The sequence below is a fragment of the Gadus chalcogrammus genome, chromosome 20, assembly GCF_026213295.1.
Source record: "Gadus chalcogrammus isolate NIFS_2021 chromosome 20, NIFS_Gcha_1.0, whole genome shotgun sequence".
NCBI lineage: Eukaryota > Metazoa > Chordata > Actinopteri > Gadiformes > Gadidae > Gadus > Gadus chalcogrammus.
The window spans coordinates 2,832,046-2,853,471 of NC_079431.1; the positions used below are offsets into that span (position 1 = coordinate 2,832,046).

At 46.0% G+C, this 21,426-nt stretch overlaps 2 protein-coding genes across 2 annotated transcripts in view; one reads left to right on the forward strand and one right to left on the reverse strand.

The window, feature by feature from the left end:
• Positions 1-14,733, reverse strand: part of hat1 (histone acetyltransferase 1) — an 18,244-nt gene extending 3,511 nt beyond the window's left edge. The window contains exons 1-10 of the mRNA XM_056580331.1: positions 14,647-14,733; positions 13,708-13,779; positions 13,508-13,583; positions 11,895-12,015; positions 5,243-5,419; positions 4,079-4,200; positions 3,285-3,389; positions 2,740-2,846; positions 2,194-2,345; positions 672-825 (exon numbers count right to left, since the gene is read on the reverse strand). Coding sequence (XP_056436306.1) covers positions 672-825; positions 2,194-2,345; positions 2,740-2,846; positions 3,285-3,389; positions 4,079-4,200; positions 5,243-5,419; positions 11,895-12,015; positions 13,508-13,583; positions 13,708-13,779; positions 14,647-14,653 — 1,093 coding nt within the window. The 5' untranslated portion in view covers positions 14,654-14,733. The remainder of the gene's footprint in view (positions 1-671; positions 826-2,193; positions 2,346-2,739; positions 2,847-3,284; positions 3,390-4,078; positions 4,201-5,242; positions 5,420-11,894; positions 12,016-13,507; positions 13,584-13,707; positions 13,780-14,646) is intronic.
• A 490-nt stretch (positions 14,734-15,223) lies between these two features.
• LOC130373710 (electrogenic aspartate/glutamate antiporter SLC25A12, mitochondrial-like) lies at positions 15,224-21,327 on the forward strand. The gene is made up of 7 exons (XM_056580332.1): positions 15,224-15,314; positions 15,777-15,830; positions 17,563-17,705; positions 18,181-18,296; positions 19,344-19,506; positions 20,673-20,709; positions 21,310-21,327. Exons 1-7 carry the CDS (start codon positions 15,303-15,305, stop codon positions 21,325-21,327), a joined length of 543 nt encoding a protein of 180 aa, XP_056436307.1. The 5' UTR covers positions 15,224-15,302.
• Positions 21,328-21,426: the final 99 nt, after the last annotated feature.

The window sequence follows — 21,426 nt, forward strand, 5'->3', positions numbered from 1 at the left end:
GACAACCGCTCGAAACATGAAAATGACGTCCTTCCATCAGTTTAAATGGAACTCCAAAGCGTGCTCTGATGAACGGCGGGGGGGGGAGAGAACGCTGGCCGAGCTACTGTAGGGCCGCCGCGCCGCTGGCTGCACCTGATTGTACCTCCAACAAAGAAGCTTTGCTATGCTAACAATTCTCAACCGTACAAAGGGATCAATCTTCCTCCCAGGTCCAGCAGGTGACAGGTGATAAAGAGCGCCGGTAAGACGCTGTGGATAGGGCGGTGGATATTTGCTTCCCTGCCTACGTGGACAGACGGCTACCGCGACCGCACGGGCTTGTTGTGAAAGGCGTGTCGCGGGACAACACACACACACACACACACATAGATACAATGTAATCAATGAATGTAATCATGCATCCCGCCCTCGTTGTTCTTTCAACACCAGCGCGTTAGTTAGGGAATAGGTTTACCTAGCGACTAAGTGCTTGGCACTTGGTTCTATGAACATCCCCTTACTGTTCCGACAGTGATAGATTATAGTTTCTCTTTCATCTGACGAATGTACTTATTGTACGACGCTTTGGATAAAAGCATCTGCTAAGGGTCCGAATCAAAAATGTAAAATGAACGGCGTTGATGAGAACCATGGAAACAGCCAATACACCCCCTCCAGGCAGAGCGTACCCTCCCCCCCCAGGGGGAGGTTTACCGCGCTACGCACCTTGTACGGTCCAAACAGACGCCGCTTCACGTCCAGACGGTAGTCGCGTGCTTTGGCCTCGTCGGCCATGTCCGTGGCCTTCAGACGGAGGATCTCGTAGACCCTCCGCGCGTGTTTCTGCAGGGGGGGGGGGGGGGGGGAGAACATGAGAAGGAGAAGATGGAGTTAATGGAGGTTGTTTCTCAAATCAAACCGGCGCGGGGTCTGTAAATGCCATGGCGGCAGGAGGCCTCTGGGTGATCCAGAACCTGCTGACTCCTGACCTTTAAGGCCGTCTAATCAATGGTGGAGACGACGCTCGTAGGGGAAAAGGCTGAAAATTACCCAAATATGGCCCAGGTTTCAAACTGTGATTTAAAAAAAAGAGCATTTTGTAATTATGGTTTAAATAATATGAGGCGATATTCCTGTTAATTTCTTCAGACTTCTCCTGATTGAGTCGCCAGGTTAACTTTTAATAACTTAAGTTGCGTTCAGAAGGGTGACAAAGTCCACGCCCGGAAATCTTTAATCAACCCTTTCACTTTTCCTTCATTAGCAAAGATGTGGAGGTTTTAGGGATCTTGTGGTTTCACCTGCTTAAGACGACGGTTATGAAGGTTTATCTAACTCATCACTGTCAATATTGAAGCGATTTCTTCATTCGTGTTTACATTTATCGTCGATTATTTAAAAATTCATTTCATTTGAAACATTCCTTCCTTCTCCTATCCTGTACACTCCCTCTATTGATCCCCACGGCCACACAAGAACCCCAACACCGCTGCTCCAACGCGTGACCCCGGCCCGGACGGCATGTGGCTCAGGAGGTAGAGCGGGCAGACCGGCCATCGGAAGGTTGCTGGTTCGATCCCCGGCTCCTCCTAGCTCAGCGCCTCTGAGCACGTCGCCTCACCCTGACTGCTCCCGGCGAGCTGGCTGTCGCCTTGCGTGGTTGACAACGCAGTCAGAGTGTGAACGTGTGCATGAATTAGGGCTTTGACTCGGAACTGCGTTATTCGAATATAATTCGAATATCAAAAAATAAATCAAAATTCGGCAGTATATTAGGCAGCCCTTAATATTGGAACCTGTTATGGGCAGGCCAAGAGGGAGGGACGTCGGAGAACCCCACGCAGTCTATTCATAATATTGTAATGACCACGGAAGAGGCAGTGAATGAAGTATTGATTAGACAGCGATTTATTAGAAACCTAGTAAAACCGTTGGAACACGCAAGACCGGTAACCATAGCAACGCGATAAACAAACCTCACGAAGCCCAATCCAGGTCTTACTGAAGGCATTTAATGGTCAAAATATTATTAATAAATATTCGAATATATTTGAATATTCATATTAATAAACAAACAAACTTCGAATATGATTTTTGGGCAAAAGTAAAAGCCCTAGCATGAACGGGTGAATGTTGGGCGGTATTGTAGAGCGCTTCGAGCGGCCGCTGGTTAGAGTAGCGCCGTACAACGGCAGTCCGTTTTTAACGCACCTTGTTGATCTTCAGCGTGTCCTGGGCCTCCTTCACCATGACCTCGGAGAAGCCCAGCTGCAGCTTGTCGGGGGCGAAGGAGGGCAGCGCCCGGCAGAGCTTGGCCAGGACAAAGTCCCTGAGCTTCACGTAGCTCTCAGAGGGGTCCTCCGCTGGGGGCCAGAGACACAACCACACTCACAACCGACTCCGTGACCGGGGGGCCGGCAACTCAAGAAACACGTCACCCTTTGGCCTAATCATTAAGATGAATCACTAATCATTACAATGTTTAGCGTTTATTTTTTATGTGAATGTATTCATAGATGTATTTGTGCCGACAATCTTGGAAAGGAAAACTAAGATGCCACATTAGTATTCAGCGATGAGTCATTTTGAAAAGGCCACTGTACGTAAATATATGCTGCAATCCAATAGAACACACCTTTTCTGCATCTAGGACACTGAAACTGTCTAGTGTGGGGCTACCATTGGGCTAATAATATAATGGCGACCAATGTAGGTATAAATCCCAAAGGTCTTGAACCAAAGGCGATCGCCACCAACCTGTGATGTCCTGCACCTTGGGTAGGGTGCAGTAGAACCGGTGGACTGCTTCCAGGAGCTGAGCTCCGTGACCCTCTCCCTGGAACGGTGGTAGGACCAGCATTTGGCTGGGGAACACACACACACACGCACGCACACGCACGCACGCGCACACGCACACACACACACACACACACACACACACACACACACACACACACACACACACACACACACGCTTGTTTGAAATACAGTCTTTCAACGTGAAGTGATCGGGGTTGTGTGACAGGGTGAAACCCCCAATAGAAGAAGCATTGAGGGTGGATTAGGGTATCCAAAATGCGGGATTGTCACACGTGTATTCTAGTCGTAAACAGAACATGCACCACAGAATGTTTTCTCTTTGTAGACACCCATCATGTCTGAGCTTCCAAATGAACCAAACCGTGAATGAAAGTCTGCACAGCCAGGGCCAGAAAAGCAGAAAGAAATGTATAATTTTCTCCTCCTTTTGCAGCACAAAAGAACAGGAAGGAGAGAAGGCACGCGCTCCCCCCGGCAATTACCTCACACGTGGTCTGGTTTTGTCTGGGTACACGTAGTAATTATAGACCGTCATGTAGCCAACAGTTGCGTAGAGAGTCTCCCCATCTTTATTGTACTTTTCAAATCTGTAGATAAAACACAAAGGCAAGCAGGTCAATTACAGACACACTTCCATGCAAGCGCCCGTTTTTTCCCGCTCCATTCGACAAGCCCCCCCCCCCCCCCCCCCCCCCCCCCCCCACACACACACACACACACACACACACACACACACACACACCACCACCACCTCCAGTGCCAGTGTGTTAGAGCAGGCAGGGTCCCCGATTGGTACACCTGCTGCAGCCTGAATACATTATGCACTTAATTGGAGTACTGCAACTTAGAGCAGGAGAGGGAGATTGGAGGGGGGATTGAACTTCTCCAAATCACTTCAGTCCTTTCGGCCATTGTCCACGTCAATAGGTGCCGGGGCAAAGAAAATACAGACAGAGGCTCTTTTTACTGTTTACACATTGTTCACTGTTTCAAAAGACAACAGTATTCAATTCAGCCCTTGCCCCTGGACAGAGAAAATGGAAAATGAAAAGGGTTTCTGGGCACAAAGGGAACTCTTCCAGATCAACAATTCTCCTATGGAGGGGGGGGGGGATAATCAAACTGGCTGGGTAATTGGCCACAAGCGTCTCAAAGGACTGCTTTGTTTTTCAATGACACAATAAAGGCTTTGGTGGGGAGGGGGAAGGGGGTTCAGGGTGTGTGTGTGTGTGGGGGGTGGGGGGGCGGGGTGACACTGGTTAAGGAGGGCACTCACACAAGAAAGAAGTCCCAGCGATCGTCGTCCGCGTCGATGAAGCTGGCCGTCTCGATGAACCACATGAGGAAGGTCTGAAGCCGGCCGTGGTACTCCTGGAAGCCCGGGCAGGCCATGTCCACCTACAGCCCAGGAAGACAAGAGGGCCCTGGGGGAGTGAGACCCTGCTGAACGCACTCCTGCCGGTGGATCCCAGACCAGTCGATTCAATGGGTTTGGACTAGGACAATGAAACACCCGACTGCTGGAGCCAAGCCTTAAAGAACAGGCACAAGTGTTTGAAAACACGCAGGCTTTACACTAGGGTACATTCGGAGGGTTTAGTATCGTGAAGTTATCTACATTACATTAGACATTGGAAACATTGAGGCAACGGACCCAGGAAACAAACTAAATCAAATTGATTTTAGCGGTGTGCATTTTATATACATCTTCGATTCGCAGAGGCTCAAGAATCGCCGCAACAGATTAATCAGGGAAGAGGCTGAATCCATATTGAATGAGCTGTCGAGTTGAACTGAAACAAAAACAGGAAGTGAAGCTAACTTGCACTGATAAGTTATCCAAAACTGTTGCCCAAAACTGTTCGCTCAGTATTGCTGCGGTCATATTGTCAATAAATAAGATCAACGAAGTGGTCGATACAGTCCGATAGCTCTCAGTCTGAATCCTCTTTCGAAATTGTAACTCTACCTCAGTTTCCAAGTTAAGGCCTAAACAAAAAAATTTGGCCGGGACCACTTAGGTGCTGAGTACGAGACAGGAATAGTTTCATAATTATATTTTAGATCATAATACATAACCTGCTATTGATATATATATATACGGATGGAATAAACCCATGTTACGCACGTGTTTGTTCGACGGACACTGCAACATCACATGATTGAATCATCTTAGCCATGGAGGTGTCCGAGGGTATTGAACAATGGTGTCCAGTTGGTGTACAACCGTGACATTAAGAAAACCATGGGTTGGGTCTTAATTTGGGTTGCAGAACAGCCATCGTGTCTCCACAAGTTAGCCGACTTTGTTTAGTAGCTTAGGTGAGTAGTTTAGTCAACAGAGTGGTAACAGGGTCAGCCCTCAGTCCAAGGACCCAGTGGGTGGTGGGTGTCCTGTATCTACTGCTGGTTAGTATCAGTCAGATCGCGGCGTGCGCACCTTGCAGATCTGGTAGGTGAGCTCGCCGGCCTCCTCGTTGTGGACCTTGTACGTGTGCAGCAGGTTGCCGAAGGGCCGGAAGTTGGCCTCCTTCTCCAGCCGCGACACAAAGTCGTCCGTGCTGCAGCTGAACCCGGCCGGGATGATGTCCCGGATCTTCACCTCCACGTCGTCCGCCTGGGGGGAGAGACGCAGACGTACTACGGTCATATTCCCTGACAGGTCATGGAAGATGTGGAAGCAGGGACCTCAGGAATACTCGTTGGGAAAACGACGCGGTCTTTGATTCTAATGATTCTACTTTTTAATAATTGTTGCGTTAGGCCTGTAGCCCGCTTTTTGTATTTTTCCTTAAAGTGTCTAAAATAGACCTCAGTCCCATGCGAAGCATTGAATAAAAATACAGCCATGCTGCATTCGCGCTCTGTGTGTTTAAAAACAAGATGATTCCCATTCGTTTTTCAGGTCGCGATTCAAATATGAACTGAAATTCACGCTCAGAGTGCATTGAGGTCGAAGGAGGATCATGACATAAGTAATAAAAAGATATAATGCATAATCTATATGAAACTCCTTTTATGACGATCTAAAAATGTGCACGAGGATACCTGGATGGAAGGATGCATCTTAATGCATCTTAATAACAAATGTAGCTTATTATTTTGTAATCTGAATTTGTATCACGAATAAATAACTGCATCAACACATAGTAGTGAAATAAACCAACATATATAACTGAGATCTCCTTACCGATACAAGTAATGCATGAATATTTATTAAGTCTCAAGTCTGCAGCAGTAACGGTACAAATGACCAAAGCTTCCTTAAAAGGTCTGGGGCAGAGAAAAGGACTACAGCACTTGATGTCATTCTCAGTCACAGAAAGTCTTTAAAAAGGGAAATGTACATCGAGGCACTCGCTTTCATTTCAGCAAAACAATGTGCAGCAAAACAAGGAAATAAAGTGGAAGATTACATCTTTTTGTGCCGGAGAAAGGAAAACGATTAGGCAATTAAAACTGTCAGCTGAGCTGAGGCTGCTAACCCCCCCCCTACCCCCCCCCACACACACACACACACCACACAAAAAGCCAGTGAAAGAGCCCTTAATTCAATACATTTACTACTTATGTTAAACCATGAATATGTGATGAGATGCCACAATAACGCATTTCTGCTTCTCACTGGGCAATAAAATCTAATGAATTGATCTTAACTTAACAAACCTCAGGCCCCATTCATCATCTCAGAGGTCTCTCCTCTAATCCCACCAAGCGGACTCAATCAAATGAATTCCCCCCCCCCCCCCCCAAGCATTTTCAAAGCGTCTTCTGGACAAAGAGTACCCTACCCTTGGACTTTTTTTTTTTTCCTTTTTCGTTTTACTCGGCAGAATGCGAGGGTGAGTTCAGCTGTAATGTTTGCATTGTATCCATTTCCACAAGGATTGACATGAGAACACGCTGCTAAGCAGTCCTTTCACACCATTTGCATGCGTGATGGCCATTAGTTTTGTGACGAGGTCCTTGCCGGCCGGCATTGAGCAGGAAGGGGGGGGGGGGGGAATGAAGAAGGCCTGAGCAAAACGGACGACAAAAGGCTAATACAACACCGCGCTAATGCCCCTCCCCTCGCAAAGACATCAGCTAATATCCAACTGGAAGTAATGCACCTGCAGTTGAATGCCCCTTAACCATTGTGATTGTTCGCCTGGGTTTCTAAAGGAACACGGAGCATGCTTTAAAGGCCAGAGGAAAAACAAGTTGCATTGTGGCCGCCACTCTCTTCAGCGTTCTAGACGAGGATCGGGAACGACCCGCGCTGCTGGAGGGGTGTCTGGGATTGACGTGATTGTGACACGATGTTTTCCCTTCAAAATGTTTTATTGCGTTTATTACACGTCAACGAATGGAGATGTGAAAGAGCACTCAATGCATTTAGATTTACAACTAGCAGACGCTTTTATCCAAAGCGACTTACGATAAGTACATTTGTCAGAAGAATGAGAAACAATATATTGCTGTCGGTACAGTAAAGATGTTCATAGAAACAAGTGGCAAGCACTAACAATCACTAGGTTAACCCATTCCCTGTATACAACAAAGAGAGCTAGGATAAGACTCTACACAACCAAGTACTATAACGGCATGTAATGAAATGCATGTAATGGTGTGGTTTGCAGTGATTTTAGCGGGTGTTAACCCCTCTCACAAAAAACAGACGTGACAGACTTGTGAGTCTACACACTAGAAGCAAAAATTTGCAGTTGAAACACGTTTTTTTTTTAATGCATACAAAAGAAATGGCAGCTAAACGTTCGCCAACGGCTATTCCTCAGAGAAGACGTGCTGAAAATGACGCTTCAATATTCACACAAAAATTGCAATTCACGTGTTTAAATCCAGAGTTGTTAGTATCTACTACATTGAGAGCAGTGCAACATGAAGGGGGCTTGGAAACCAAAACACTTTTGGCACGGGAAAGTCTGGCATTATAGTATTTTTTTTGACCGATTTAATGGGGGGAGGGGGGGGGGGGGGGGGTGGAAAGGTGATTTTTGATGACAGTCTAGTATCAAAGTGGCAGCTGCATGCACTCTGTCCCCCCCTCCCCGCCCCCTGGCTCCAGAGACCTCCTCTCCCACCAGCTGCCCATGCAGCCAGACAGTCTGCAGCATGGACCCCGAGATGCTGCCTGAACTGCGCCGCTCCCCAGCTCTCTACCTCCACGCCAGCTGCACTCAGACCCTCAACAAGGTGAACACTTAGGGGTCAGCACAGATTCCCAAAGTAGGGCCAGACGGAGAGACAGACAGGCCGAGGGGCCCAGCACCAAATAAAATACATAATTTTAGTTGTTCAATTTGGCCACGACCGGACAACTTCTCTACAAACCTTTTCGCTTGAAGCCAAGTTGCTTTTCTGAACGCGGTTTAAAAGACGCCAACTGGGCGGTTCATGAGATGACAAACGGCGAGAGATCAATTCGAAATAACAAACCTATTAAAGAGATTCATTTGAATAAATAGTTGAACTGTCTCATGTACGTTGTTAACCCTGGTTAGGGAACCACTACCACCACCACCACTACCACTACCACTTCCACCACACCTACCACAATTCAATCAAATAAATTTGCCCATGCATCTTCAAAGCACCTCCAGGACAAAGAGCCCCGACGCTACCTCACAATAAGACCAGTTAAAGCCATCTCCAGGCAGGACAGCTGTCCCAGTGTCGGGTCCTCTGACTGGTATAGGATCCATACCACTTCTCAAATTCTCAATCACCGCAAGTGTCTCGCAATTACTGCCACAATAGAAACGCGGGAGCACCATTTGCATTCATGAAGACGGAGCTAATTTCTCCTACGTACTCCACATGAAATCGCAGGCGGACGACAACGACCATACGACTAGTATGGCCAGCGACGGCCTTCAAAAGAGGGTTAAAAACATTAGATATGTTTTGAATCCAGAATTCCCCTCTATGGATAGCAATAGAAGGAGCGAGCGAGGCATACTTCTCTCTGGGCCTCTGAATACATTCATGAGACACCCAACCGGGACACATTCCCTCTCCCCGCTGATTCAATCACAGAAACTCTACAAATCAATGCTGATACGGGACCACCCTCTCTCTCTCTCTCTCCCCCCCCCCCCCCCTCCGGCGAAGCCTTTAAAATCCCCGTTCCTCTGACGGGGTGGAGCGGGATTAGTGTAGTCGCACGGGGCGCTACGGTGGAGCTGAGATTAGTGGCACAAAGGAGGAGATCTCTTACTGGAATAATGTCCCCACCCAGAGAGTGGCCCTAACTCAGCCCCAGTTGGCGACCAAACAACATCCCGGCACAAAGAGAATAGTCGACAGATTACAACTGCGTTTGCCTTAATCCGGAGGTGGCCGTGTAGTCACATTTTTCCCTGCTTGTTCTTCAGTCAGTGAGGTCTGGAAACAGCTGAGAAACACATGCGTGTGCTTTCCTAAGCACTTGGAGGTGAGCCCCCGTGACAGTGAAAATGTCCCCCCGGAACACGTTCTCAAGAATGGGATATGCAAACATGCTTGCATACACAAATATACTTATGTACACACACACACACACACACACACACACACACACACACACACACACACACACACACACACACACACACACACACACACACACACACACACACACACACACACACACACACACACACACACACACACACGGGTGAGTACTCATTTAAATTGTGGGAAAGAACTGCTCTACAGTGCAATTACTTAAAAAACACCAGCCATATTTTCTTTGTAATCAATTAATCCAGCGTGTTATATTATAAACGCTGCAATTAAAGTGTCCCACTCAATCAAAATCAGAAAGACGTGTTGTATTGGACTGGTGTGGTGCGTTGTGGACAACAGACCCAGTAGCTCCACTTGAAGGGGTCGTGCACGTGGAAGGGCCATGCATGTGGAAGGGGCCGTGCACGTGAAGGGGTCAGGCATGTGGACGGGTAGTGCACGTGGAGGGGTCGTGCACGTGGACGGGTCGTGCACGTGGACAGGGCGTGCACGTGGACGGGGCGTGCACGTTGGAGGAGCCGTGAACGCGAAGGGGTCGTGCCCTTGAACGGGTCACGCATGTGGACGGGTAGTGCACGTGGAGGGTTCGTGCACGTGGAGGGGTCGTGCACGTGGACAGGGTGTGCACGTATGGCAGTGAACATGTGACTGAAAGGTGCTCCATTTCAGCGTCAGCTGAATGAGTAGTGAGCTCTCTGGCCATGGGGGGCGGGGTTCTCTGTAGGAAACGTGTGTTCCTGAGCATCTGATGCACTACTTTGTGATGGACTCCAAAGTGGTCTAAATTCAGCCCACTGCAATACCCAAGCAGTAGCCAGGTCATATACAATCCTTGATAATCGTATTGATGTCGGCCTCATGTTTACCTTGACGGTGTGTTTGGGTTTGAAGAATTCAGTGAGAGTGGCAGTTATCAGTAAGTGGACAACAGCTTGACTCTACAATCAAGCATCATAATCTTGGTGGAAAAAACATTTCCATCGTCCACAACAAAAAAGGCTTTCTTTTCTGTTATGTCGGTAATCGGGGAGGGATGTTTCAAATGCATATCTGGATATTGATGTGTTTTTGTGGACAAAATATTTACACCATGGCTTCTCTAACCATCTTTCGCAAAGAAACGGTATATTGTTATACTATTCGACTCAACTGGTATCCACTGCGACATCAAAACAACTTGCTTGTTGTTTATCCAAAGAAGTATTTTAAAATTCCTTTTAGGCATTTCACATTTAAAAAGAAATTGTGGAACAATGTCAAATTCTCAACTTCTCTCATTTAGATCATGAGGTTCCATGTTAGATAGACGCAAATATAAATACTTTGTGGTAGTGGCAGGTAGGTACATTTAGTAATGTGTAACATTTTAACAAGCTTAACATAGCCTGGACATATATGTAGTCAATGCTAACAGATAGTTACTTAATGAATGTATCAAATATACTAAATTCGTATAACTCAAATATTCTACAAATAAAAACACTCCACACGCCTGAAACCCTTCCACTCATGCCACCCAGTCAGCCAAGCTACACTAGTTCACGTCGGTTTCCCAGTAAGTCAGAGTGGACAAAAACTCCAGCCAATAGGATCAGAGGGGATGAGCCCAAGATAAACCATGGCGACTTTAAGCTACTTTCTCCTAACTGGTTTCGGTTGGTAGCCGTTGGCGATTGATAGCTGGTGTCCTTTGCCAAATGGGAATCCCCTTCCACACACGCAAGATTTCATCAACGAACAAAGCAAATTGACCTTGTTTGATAATGGCCCCCTTTTCAGCTCGCTCAATTCAACAGATCATTGGAAAGAGACTAATTTGTTCAGATTAGCCCTGTTTATAAGGGGCAGATAGGAAACAATTTCATAATTTTCCTACATACAATATTCATATATTCGTTTGATATCAATATATTTGTATCAAACAATTTTAACGATATTAGAAAAATATTATTGCAACGACTCCGCAGTGCAGCGGAACTTTTTAATCTAAAGTGCCAGTTGACGAACGAAGCCAGTGAAATGTTGCTTGATGCTACAAGCGTTACTCATCTGAAAACACTAAGCTTTCTCTTCAATGAGCCGTCCAGTAAGGACACAACAGACACAACCCAAGGACAGAGGCCACTGGTTTACATGGGGGGGGGAAACACTTGGAGACAGTGGAGAGATGCAAAGCAGGAACCGGACACAGCACAGTGCTCTGATTAGGGATCAACTCCCTGCCGTAAGGTACAGAGGCTTGATACCTGATGCCTGAAGTCAACCTGTAGGCAGCTTTGAGCGAGGGGCAGGCCTGGGATAAAACCCCCCTTCTAAATTAATAAATAAAGGCAAAATATAATAACAGCATATTATCCTTTTTTTTCTCCCAGAATGAGATGCATGTTATTTGCGATTTAATAATATAGCATAGAAATAGTGGTGTAACTTATATTTAATGATACATTGCATACATCAACAGCCACCTTGGTCACCAGTATATATTATATATATTTAAACTAAACAATGCGATTAAAAAAATAGGTCCTTAATAAAGCAGACAAGCGAGACATATTTGATGAGGGTGAATTACGAGTTCTTACCTCGACACAATCAAACTTCTCCGTGACCTTCGAGGAGTATTTGACTTTGAAGAGTGTGCTCAGGTTCCCAGCGCTATAATACAGCTGTATTTGAAGCCCTTTGTATCCGAAAGCCACTTCACTGAGGGGACACGGAGGGAAGGGGTCGTGGTCAGTAACAAAGTGATCTGCACACAGAAGGCACCTCTGTGGCCGTGGCTCATAACATAAGCAATGTGTATTGTTTACAGTCATTTCATTAAAACGTGAATGCAATTCATCCCATTGTACAATAACAGCCCAGGCTAATAACAGCCTTGACAACACAGCAGAGCAACAGATCTCTGCAGAGATCCCGCCATGCTAGAGGCAACGTCGAACAGGGGATAAAACCGTTAAATATCCGTCTTTGTGTCAAATGACTAATACAAGAAATTGATTTCATTATGCAACTGTGTGATTGAGTTAGGTCGGCAATTAAGCCTGCTGAAATAATTAATGTACCAATTACGGAGTTCCCAGTGAGTTGATTGTGGCAGGTGCAAGTATAACCAAGCCTACTTTTGACTAATTCAGAAATGCGATTGAGAGCATAATGACATGCTAGTGTAGCCAGCACCAGTATGTCGGGGCTGCAGCCCATAATAACCAGTACAACAGCAATATTAACTATTGACATGTTGGACAATGCATTTAATCTTTTTCTGCTTATGTATTTGCATATTTGAATACTTGTGATTACTAAATTATACTTGTCTGTTTTTGTGACCTTCTCGGGATTACCGATGTAAATAAATAAACACGAACGTGTCAAAACAGCGATTTAACGTCTATACCTTATATTACATAAGGGTTGTGTGTAGGTCGGTGTTAAAGGGCAATCAATACAACCCCAATTGAATATTGATTAGTTCAGTAAGAATTATTGTGAATAGTGTTTATGATGGACTTGTTCAAATATATTCTTTTTGGTTTCATCACGCGCAGCCTGCAGCAGTGTGCTACCATGCTTCTTATTGGTGGTGGGAAGAAATATTTATAAAACAAGAAAATTTAAACTCCACACCTAATTGAGGTTCACCCCCAAGCCTTCTTGCTGTGCAGCATCGTGGAAAGAGGTTTCTGACAGAGCCTAGCGCTTACGTGTACAATAGTGGTGGTACTTAGTGGAGGAGGCGTGGCTACTAGAGGTGGGAGTTGCTTAAAAGACAAGCATGTTTGGGTCAAAAAGGAGCACCTGATATAAACACCGCCCTAGCGGTTAACATTGGGACTACTTGTGGAAACAACGTTTCATGCAGATTTGGACAGTCGACGCACATGACGGTAGACACGTCTCTGATACAAAACTGGAACATTGATTCCTACGGACACTAATGATTATAGGGTGTGCATGCTGAGAGAAACACCACTTGATAACTAGGGCTCAGACCGAATATTGGTACATTTGGATATTTGTTTTTTTAGGCAGGCATTCAAATCTCAATTCATTATTTGAATGCTTCCGTTTTGTTTTGTTTTTATTTATTTAAATAATTGTTATTCAAATTTTTTAGGCTGCATTATTATTAACCCATTGCTGGTTATGATGTGATGATTATAAACCATAATACATAACATTGTTCACAACTCACTCGTCTCCATAAAGCTGATGACTGTACTCGGGGTGAAATGTCGTTCCATCATCCTCCAAGTCCTCTGGGAAGCGGACTGGGGGAAACAACCAGGCACAGCAATGGTCAGGCTCACATAACATCCCCAACGGCCTCTTGAAATTCATTATGTGGTCATCTTCATTATACAAAGCATACAGGAGATCCATCCGCACACTTACCCAGCTTCAGACAGATGGCTTCGTTCGTGTCACACTTGTACTCTGCTAGTTTCTTCTCCATTGCGTTTACTCCTGTTGAGATAAACCGGGACAGGACATCACGGCTCAGTCATAGTGAGTTACAGTGGCTGTTATTCACCACAACTCCTTCATAATGAGTTCCAGAGGCTGTTATTCACTACAACTCAGTCAAAGTCAGTTAAAGTGGCGGTCATTCATTACAACTCAGTCATAGTGATCTACAGTGGCTGTTATTCACTACAACTCAGTCATAATGAAAAACTGTTCATGACATTTCAGCACAACTCAGTCATAGCAACAGTACATATCATGCACTACAACCCAGTCATCACAAGGAATAACTGCATTATATTAACCACCTGCCAGGAGCTACTAGCTCCTGGCAGCTTCTTCCTAACACAGCTCCTGGTATGAACCGTTATCCACCATGACCGAGTTGTGAGCTCAGGAGCTTTTATGAACGGAGCTGTGGTGAATATAAGGCCGTTATTCACGGGGATGACTGAGTTGTAGTGCATAACAGCAACTGTTATGAACGGAGCTTGATGGAGAACATGAACAACGAGGTGGTGGTGTTGTCCTCTCCTCTTCTCCTCTACTACTGTAGCTCTTCCTCCAACCACCAGCCACATGTACAACGACCTCTCAACGCGTTACACGGTGTCATTGTGAACGTAAACGTGTCCCACCGAGGTCTAAACACCAGTCGTGCACCCTGGGCCTTTCCTCTGAAGAGACGTCAACCTGTCTACTCCAGCTAGCTAGCTTAGCTTAGCTTGTTGTTGTTATCATTGTTATTAAAACGTCCGCCTTTGGTTTCTCTGGCGTGATGCTTCCCCACCCCCTCGACCAACCCGTCCAGGGAGAGAACCGGAGTAATTTGTGGTACTTGAGGTACTGTGGTGCTTTGGGACTTACCCGCCATTTGAAGCAAGCGGTGTTAGCAGCGCTGCTGTTGCCCTGAAAGACCCGCGGAAACAACGGCACTTCCGGACCTGCGCACTTCCGCCGCCGCCGACTATCACTGGCTGCTGTCAGACAACATTCACTTCTTCGATGGGTTTAAAAATATTACATTGGGTTATTAGAAATAATTTTAAAAAGTCAAATAATAATGTTGAAAAAAACCAGAAAGGGCTATATCTGTTGGAAAGAGACTTTTATAATTCTATCTTGCAATATAACAGATGGGGATTAAGGCCAACCCTATGCTGATTAAAGCTAAATGTGTGTGAATATACCAATATATATATATATATATATATATATATATATATATAAAGTTGCTGCTGCAGTGTTTACAAGGGTATGTCCTTACTTTCTTCATTCATTTAATCATTACAAAGTATTCAAAATAAATTGCGCATGTAAATTTAACGTGTCTTACATATGTCATGTAGCGTAACTTTTTCAATATATTTCACACGGCTGCATGTTTTAAAATATTTATATTCACAGTTTTATCCATCGTGAGTCCTATACTGGGCCAGGGGAAATGCCAACGCAACCAAGACACGGTCCAGGCTCACTGAAGTAAAAGTCCTCGTCTTCAGCAAGTGACGTCACCCATCAGCATGGCCGTCAAGGTGACTATGTCAATATCTCTTATCAGTAATTACTTTTGACTGTAATATCATCGATTATCACCGGTAGGCCTATGGAGGACAGTCGTATGTCTTTTTATAGGACATGTTTATGTCAGAAGTCTGCATGACAGTTTGAGCATCTCTACACCGAGGCAGTACTACTGTTAATGGAGAACCACCTGTAATGACTTTATTCTCTGAGAAAGTTGATGAAGAAACTTCACCATCCACATCCAGGACCGTGTGGAAGACTTTTTCCCGAAAAGCCTATTTATATATTCCTAGCAATCGCCTCGTTCGCCTATTGATTGTTGTGTTTGACAGATTAGACTGATTGGGAATCTTGAAACAAAATATGAACCCTGTCTAATAAATCAGAATAAATAACATACTCTAAAGAAACAGATCGTCTGAAAAAAAAAAAATAATAATAATTTTCATATTTCAACTTGCTTGTAATAGGTGCAGGCAATGCAGAGAGCGGATCCCCATAGTTTAAAGGCAATCTTTCTGAAGGTAAGTCTGTTTTTATTACCGCCTAACTTATGATACACAGAAGAATGTAACCTTCCACTGCGAACACACGATTTAAGGACATATTGCTGATCCTATGTCTAGTTAAGTTGGAGTAGTTTCTGAAGCGATCGGCTTGGAAAAGGTCAGATAAGTCCATGGTCTAATTTTGGATCCTCTTTAACAAACATAGAATGTATTCTTACTTTGGTTACTTGTATGGCCCATTAAGTTGTATTACAATATCTTGGCATGCTTTTTAAATCGTCTTGATATAAATAAAGTTGTTGTTTCTATGCGTGATTGTAAACCACCGGGTCGTGTTTGTGTAAACTGCCGCTTGAAAATAAGAGTCTCCTTATCTCACACATCTGACGTTAAAACGTATGTAGCAATTTGTAGCAGCTCCCGAGTTCAGGACGAAGGAGTTAATTAATAGATGTTTATTCCAACTGCCTGCATAATTGTATCAAGACCTAATCAGGCTCAAACTCGAGGGGGAAATTGGCATAGCCTATAATTATTTTAATGTGTTAATACGTTGGTTGGGAATATTATTTGTGACAAAGAAAGAAAAACATTGTCGCTTGTTGTAGGGTAAGGACTAAGGATGTTTTACTTTTTCTTTACCCTCTATATGGACCTGGGCTCTATTTCAAGGGTGGCATTTCTGCTCCCAGTTCATGTTCTGTGCTTGTGATTTGCGCCGTGAAACCCAACCCAGCTCTAAAAATGACCTTTCGGCTCATCCTAGTCTCTACTGCTTTGTAACACGTTACTCTCCATTCTACTCCACGGTTCTCATAGGCCTACACATAAATACATATCTTGGCCTGTGTTATACTGCATTTTAGATATCAGTGGCTGATAATCGATAAATAGCTTATTGAATCAATTATTTTGAATTACATTTTTTCTAAACGCAATGTAATATTTACATGGAATATTTTTTGGGGTATTTTCTTCTATCTTCCTTTACATAAGAGTGATTGTTTTTTATCGCTGTATTTATCCACCATTAATTCATAAATTATCATCAGTAGTTCCTGATTTTTGGTTATAGATTGAGCATTCCTAACAGATTCTCTGTGTGTGTCTCTGTGTGTCATTGTTTCCTTATGCCTATGACTCTCTGTGTGTCTCTGGGTCTCTGTGTCTCCCAATGTCTCTCTATGTCTCTGTGTCTCCCTATGTCTCTGTCTCTCTGGGTCTCTGTCTCTCTGTGTCTCTCTCTGAGTCTCTGTGCCTCATCTCTCTGTGTTTCTCTGTCCCTCTGTGTGTCTCTATTTCTCTTTGTCTCTCTCTATGTCTCTGTCTCTCTCTCTTGGTCTCTTTGTCTCTCTATGTCTCTGTGTCTCTCTCTCTTGGTCTCTTTGTCTCCCTATGTCTCTGTGTCTCTCTCTTGGTCCCTGTGTGTCTCTGTGTCTTCATCTCTCTCTATGTCTCTGTCTCTTTCTCTTGGTCTCTTTGTCTCCCTATGTCTTTGTCTCTCTGGGTCTCTCTCTCTCTGTTTGTCTGTCTCTCTCTATGACTCTGTCTCTCTGCGTCTCGCTCTGGGTCTCTCTCTATCTCTCTCTGTCTCTCTCTATATCTTTATCTCTCTCTGGGTCTCGGTGTATCTCTGTCTCTCTGGGTCTCGGTTTGTCTCTGTGTCTCTGTGTCTTCGTCTCTCTGTGTGTCTCTATCTCTCTCTCTGGGTCTCTCTCTCTCTGTCTCTCTGGGTCCCTGTGTGTAGTATGCCAGCGTGGTGGAGGATGGGGACCATTACATGACCCCCAGGGACTTTGTGCAGAACTACCTGTCGTTGCACACGCGGCCCCAGTACAACCCCAGGACGGTGAGCCTCCTGGCTGGCGTGGCCGACACCACCAAAGACGGGTGAGTAGTGAGCACCCATGGGACTCAACCTGGAAGCATACATATATCGATTTACTACCTGATAACATGTTATTACATCCCCAGTGGACTCAATGAACATCTGTTATACATCTATTGATTTGAGCACAGTTATTTTTTAACAGACAATGCTACCTTTATATATTGAATGTATGTGAATTGCATTCTGGTTGAATTAACTATAATTAAGCTGTAAAACGATGTATATAAACCTAAAAATGTCATGTGTGTTTACAATCACGGAATAACGATTTACTGGAACAATGATAATAAGCTCATTTCGAAATTATATTATAACATTATGACATATTATAATGTCGATTCTTAATTGCCCTACTTTGGCAAACCATTTAATTCATTAATTAAAATTGTATGCAATTGGACACTGATACACTGATGATATCTGCAAACATTTGTCCTTCTGCAACACAGCAACTCTTCTCTCTCCTTCAAACAGACTGATCTCTTTCCAGGAGTTTCAGGCCTTTGAGTCGGTTCTGTGTTCCCCGGATGCCCTTTACCTCGTGGCCTTCCAGCTGTTTGACAAGACGGGCACTGGGAGCATCTCCTTCGGTAGGCGGTGGGGGTCTGGGCGGGGTGGACGGAGACACCATGTTCTCCGTACTGTACTCGAAACATCGGTGATGTTTACTGTTTGACTCGGAGGCTTCTGTCCACGGCGAGTGATCATTTTCATGTTATAAAGGAGCAGGTGTGAGTTAGGGCAGATTGGATCAAGGATGCCCAAAGGTAGACGTCGGACACTGGGGATCGAACCCGGAACCTTTCAGCTGTCTTCCTCTACAACTCCTCACTTCTTTGTTTCCTATCTTTTCTCATATACTCATTTTCTATAAAACATGATGAAAAAAAACAACCAAAAAAAATGTCAATGTAGATTTCACGTATTTCACGATTCGCTGGCGCTTCTTGCGGCGGTTGTCATCCTCCTCCTTATCTAAAGCTGCCACCGTCAGGAGACGATGAACCACAAACGTTTTGTGTATTTCTGTACCCGACCCGGGGGCCGTTCTGTGTGCTGTGGGCCCCTGGCCCCGTGGAGAGCCCCCCCCTCCTACTGTAGCGGGCGGCGTCGTGAATGTGAATGACTTGGCGTGAGCCCGTGTTTGTCTTCCCAAGACATCTGGAGTGCGTTGAGTCATCCAGATATCAGCTGCGTGGAGCAGGAGGAGGGGGAGGAGGGGGAGGAGGTGGCTGCGGGGGGGGGGGGGGGGCATCACATCCTATAACCTGAACCATCTGATTCAGGAGGAAGACGAAGTGGGGGGGGCGGAGAGAGGGGGAGGGGGGGTAGACCACAAGTGTTACGGAAAGTCTTCACATCATGCATTTCCCCCAAATAGAGTCATAGCATTCCCAATTCATTATTAGACAGATCCCCCCCCCCGGCCCCAACACATAAACACACACACTTCCTACGACTCCGTTATCGACATTTCCCATCGAACTTTAACTCTGTGCATCCCGATCCAGAACGACTAAACACTACATCGGCACAAAGCTGCGGATCGTATCCCCCTACTGTTGGACTGTTTGGTTGTCATGACTCATCGCCGACATTATAATCATCGGTCCGTGGTCTTCCTCTCCGCTCCGCAGAGAATGTGCGCGACATCTTCAGCCAGACCACGGTGCACCACCACATCCCGTTCAACTGGGACTGTGAGTTCATCCGGCTGCACTTTGGCCACGAGAGGAAGAGGCTCCTCAGTTATCCCGAGTTCACCCAGTTCCTGCAGGTGAGTCGCCGGCTCTCGTTCACGTGTGCTTTCCAGACCAGTGGTCCTCAAACATTTTTTATCCCGCGTACCACCTCAGAAAATAAAGTCCCAACATTATTATTATTATGTTAAGAAAATATTACAAAATAAAGTAGCGTAGGCCAAATGATATTAAAAGTTGGCAGGCACTTTGAGAACTGAACTTCGATCGGCCTAATGAGAAGGGTGTGTCTGCCTCCGCGAACAACGTCCTGTGATTTCTGGATCAATCGAGGTCACTTTCGGTCTTGAGAGAGGTGTGACTCAGCATCCCTCCTGCTTCTGTGTTTCGTTTTTTCTGATGGCAACTGAAGAGAAGCCTTTCTCGCATACCACCAAATAGCGTACCACAGTTTGAGAACCAATGGTCTAGATATACTCATAAATGTCCCCTTAATATAAGGGATGCCGACAGAGGGAATGAGACCAAGAACCTTCCAACGGGGGGAGTCGAAAACCCATACCATTGTTCGCACAACCGTTAATCACCTCACTTTCTCAAGCGGCTTTCACAGGTAGCGAGTCACGACTTAAAACGCTCAGAGCGCTGCCTTGCACGTCCGGTGGATTACCGCGCGACGTGTTTCGGGCGCTTGCATTGTGCCGGAACCCTCTTTGTGCTGGCGTGTCAAACGGAAAAGACGGCTTAATGCCCAGCATTACAGGTCGATTTGGTTAAAGGCTGTCTTCAGGCCTCGGGGGACTGAGCTGGGGGGGCCGGTGGGCTGAGCGGCGCCCGGGGGGTGGTCTCTCTCTCTCCGGGGTCTGGGGGCCTGACAGGCCGGCGGGGCTGTGGGGCCCTTCAGAGCAATTTGTGGTTCATCACAGTCGGCCGCGACGTTCCAGCGCTTCGCCAAAGACCCCCGTGCGGTGAGGGTTAAATCACTAATCTGTCCAAAGTGTAGTCGAGTTGTTTCTCCTCGGCGCGGCGGCCGCAGCTGATTTTGTATTGTGTCTTAGCGCCGTGTTTTTGTAAGTACCGTGATGGATGGAGGCTGAGGTGAGAAGCCAGCGATGTCTTCCCGGGGAAGTGGAGGCTTGTTATTTCTGCCGTCTGGGGCCTGCCACCTTGTGGCTGTTGTTTCATGCCTGGAATTAATTGGTGGAAACACTGGCCACACGTGTGGGTGTGTGGGGTGTGCGTGAGGTGTGGGCGTGGGGTGTGAAGGGAGAACGATCAGAGCCCGGTGCTAACGTGGTACGAGGTGACGTCTGTGGTATCGGATATCATCGCCTTGTTTTTCTTGAATCCAATCAGTGTAGCTGGGAAACGAAATATAATGCGATGTGACAGAAAGCCAAACAAGCGAATTAGTTCAATCAGCACAAATGATAAAACCATAAAGCACTATGACTGTCTTAATGCTACGACATGCTTCATCCTAAGCTGCTTACAGGGATTTCAAGGAGAGGGAGGTACGGGTTAGAGGGGAGAGAGATGTAGAGAGGGGAGGACAGGAGACAGGGAGAGAGAGGGGAGGACAGGAGAGAGGGAGAAAGAGAGCGGGAGAGATTGGAGAGGGCAGGGTAGGGCGGGGTGACCCCGGCATCTCCTTCTGATTCCACGGATGTCATGTTGAATCATCCTACCTCCGGACACACCTGCCGTCTGCCCCCCCCCCCCCCCCAAATCTGGGGACCACCCTACTCCGCATGCTTCCTGTTAGCCTGCTGTGATTAAGGAGAGCGAGAGCCTCTGACTCTGTCACTCCTGATGACCTCCATAACCAGAACGCCACAGCTGCCCAACTTTGATGTGCTTATACGTTCTCCTCTCCTTCTCTCTGGCCTCTCCTCCGCTCCAGCTCATCACTGGCTGGTAATGCGATGCCCGGGGTCACAGTAACCCCTCTCTCTCTCTGCTGCTTTGTGAGATAGTTTCACCTTCTCTCTCTGGCTCTCTCCCTCCTCTCTCCCCATCT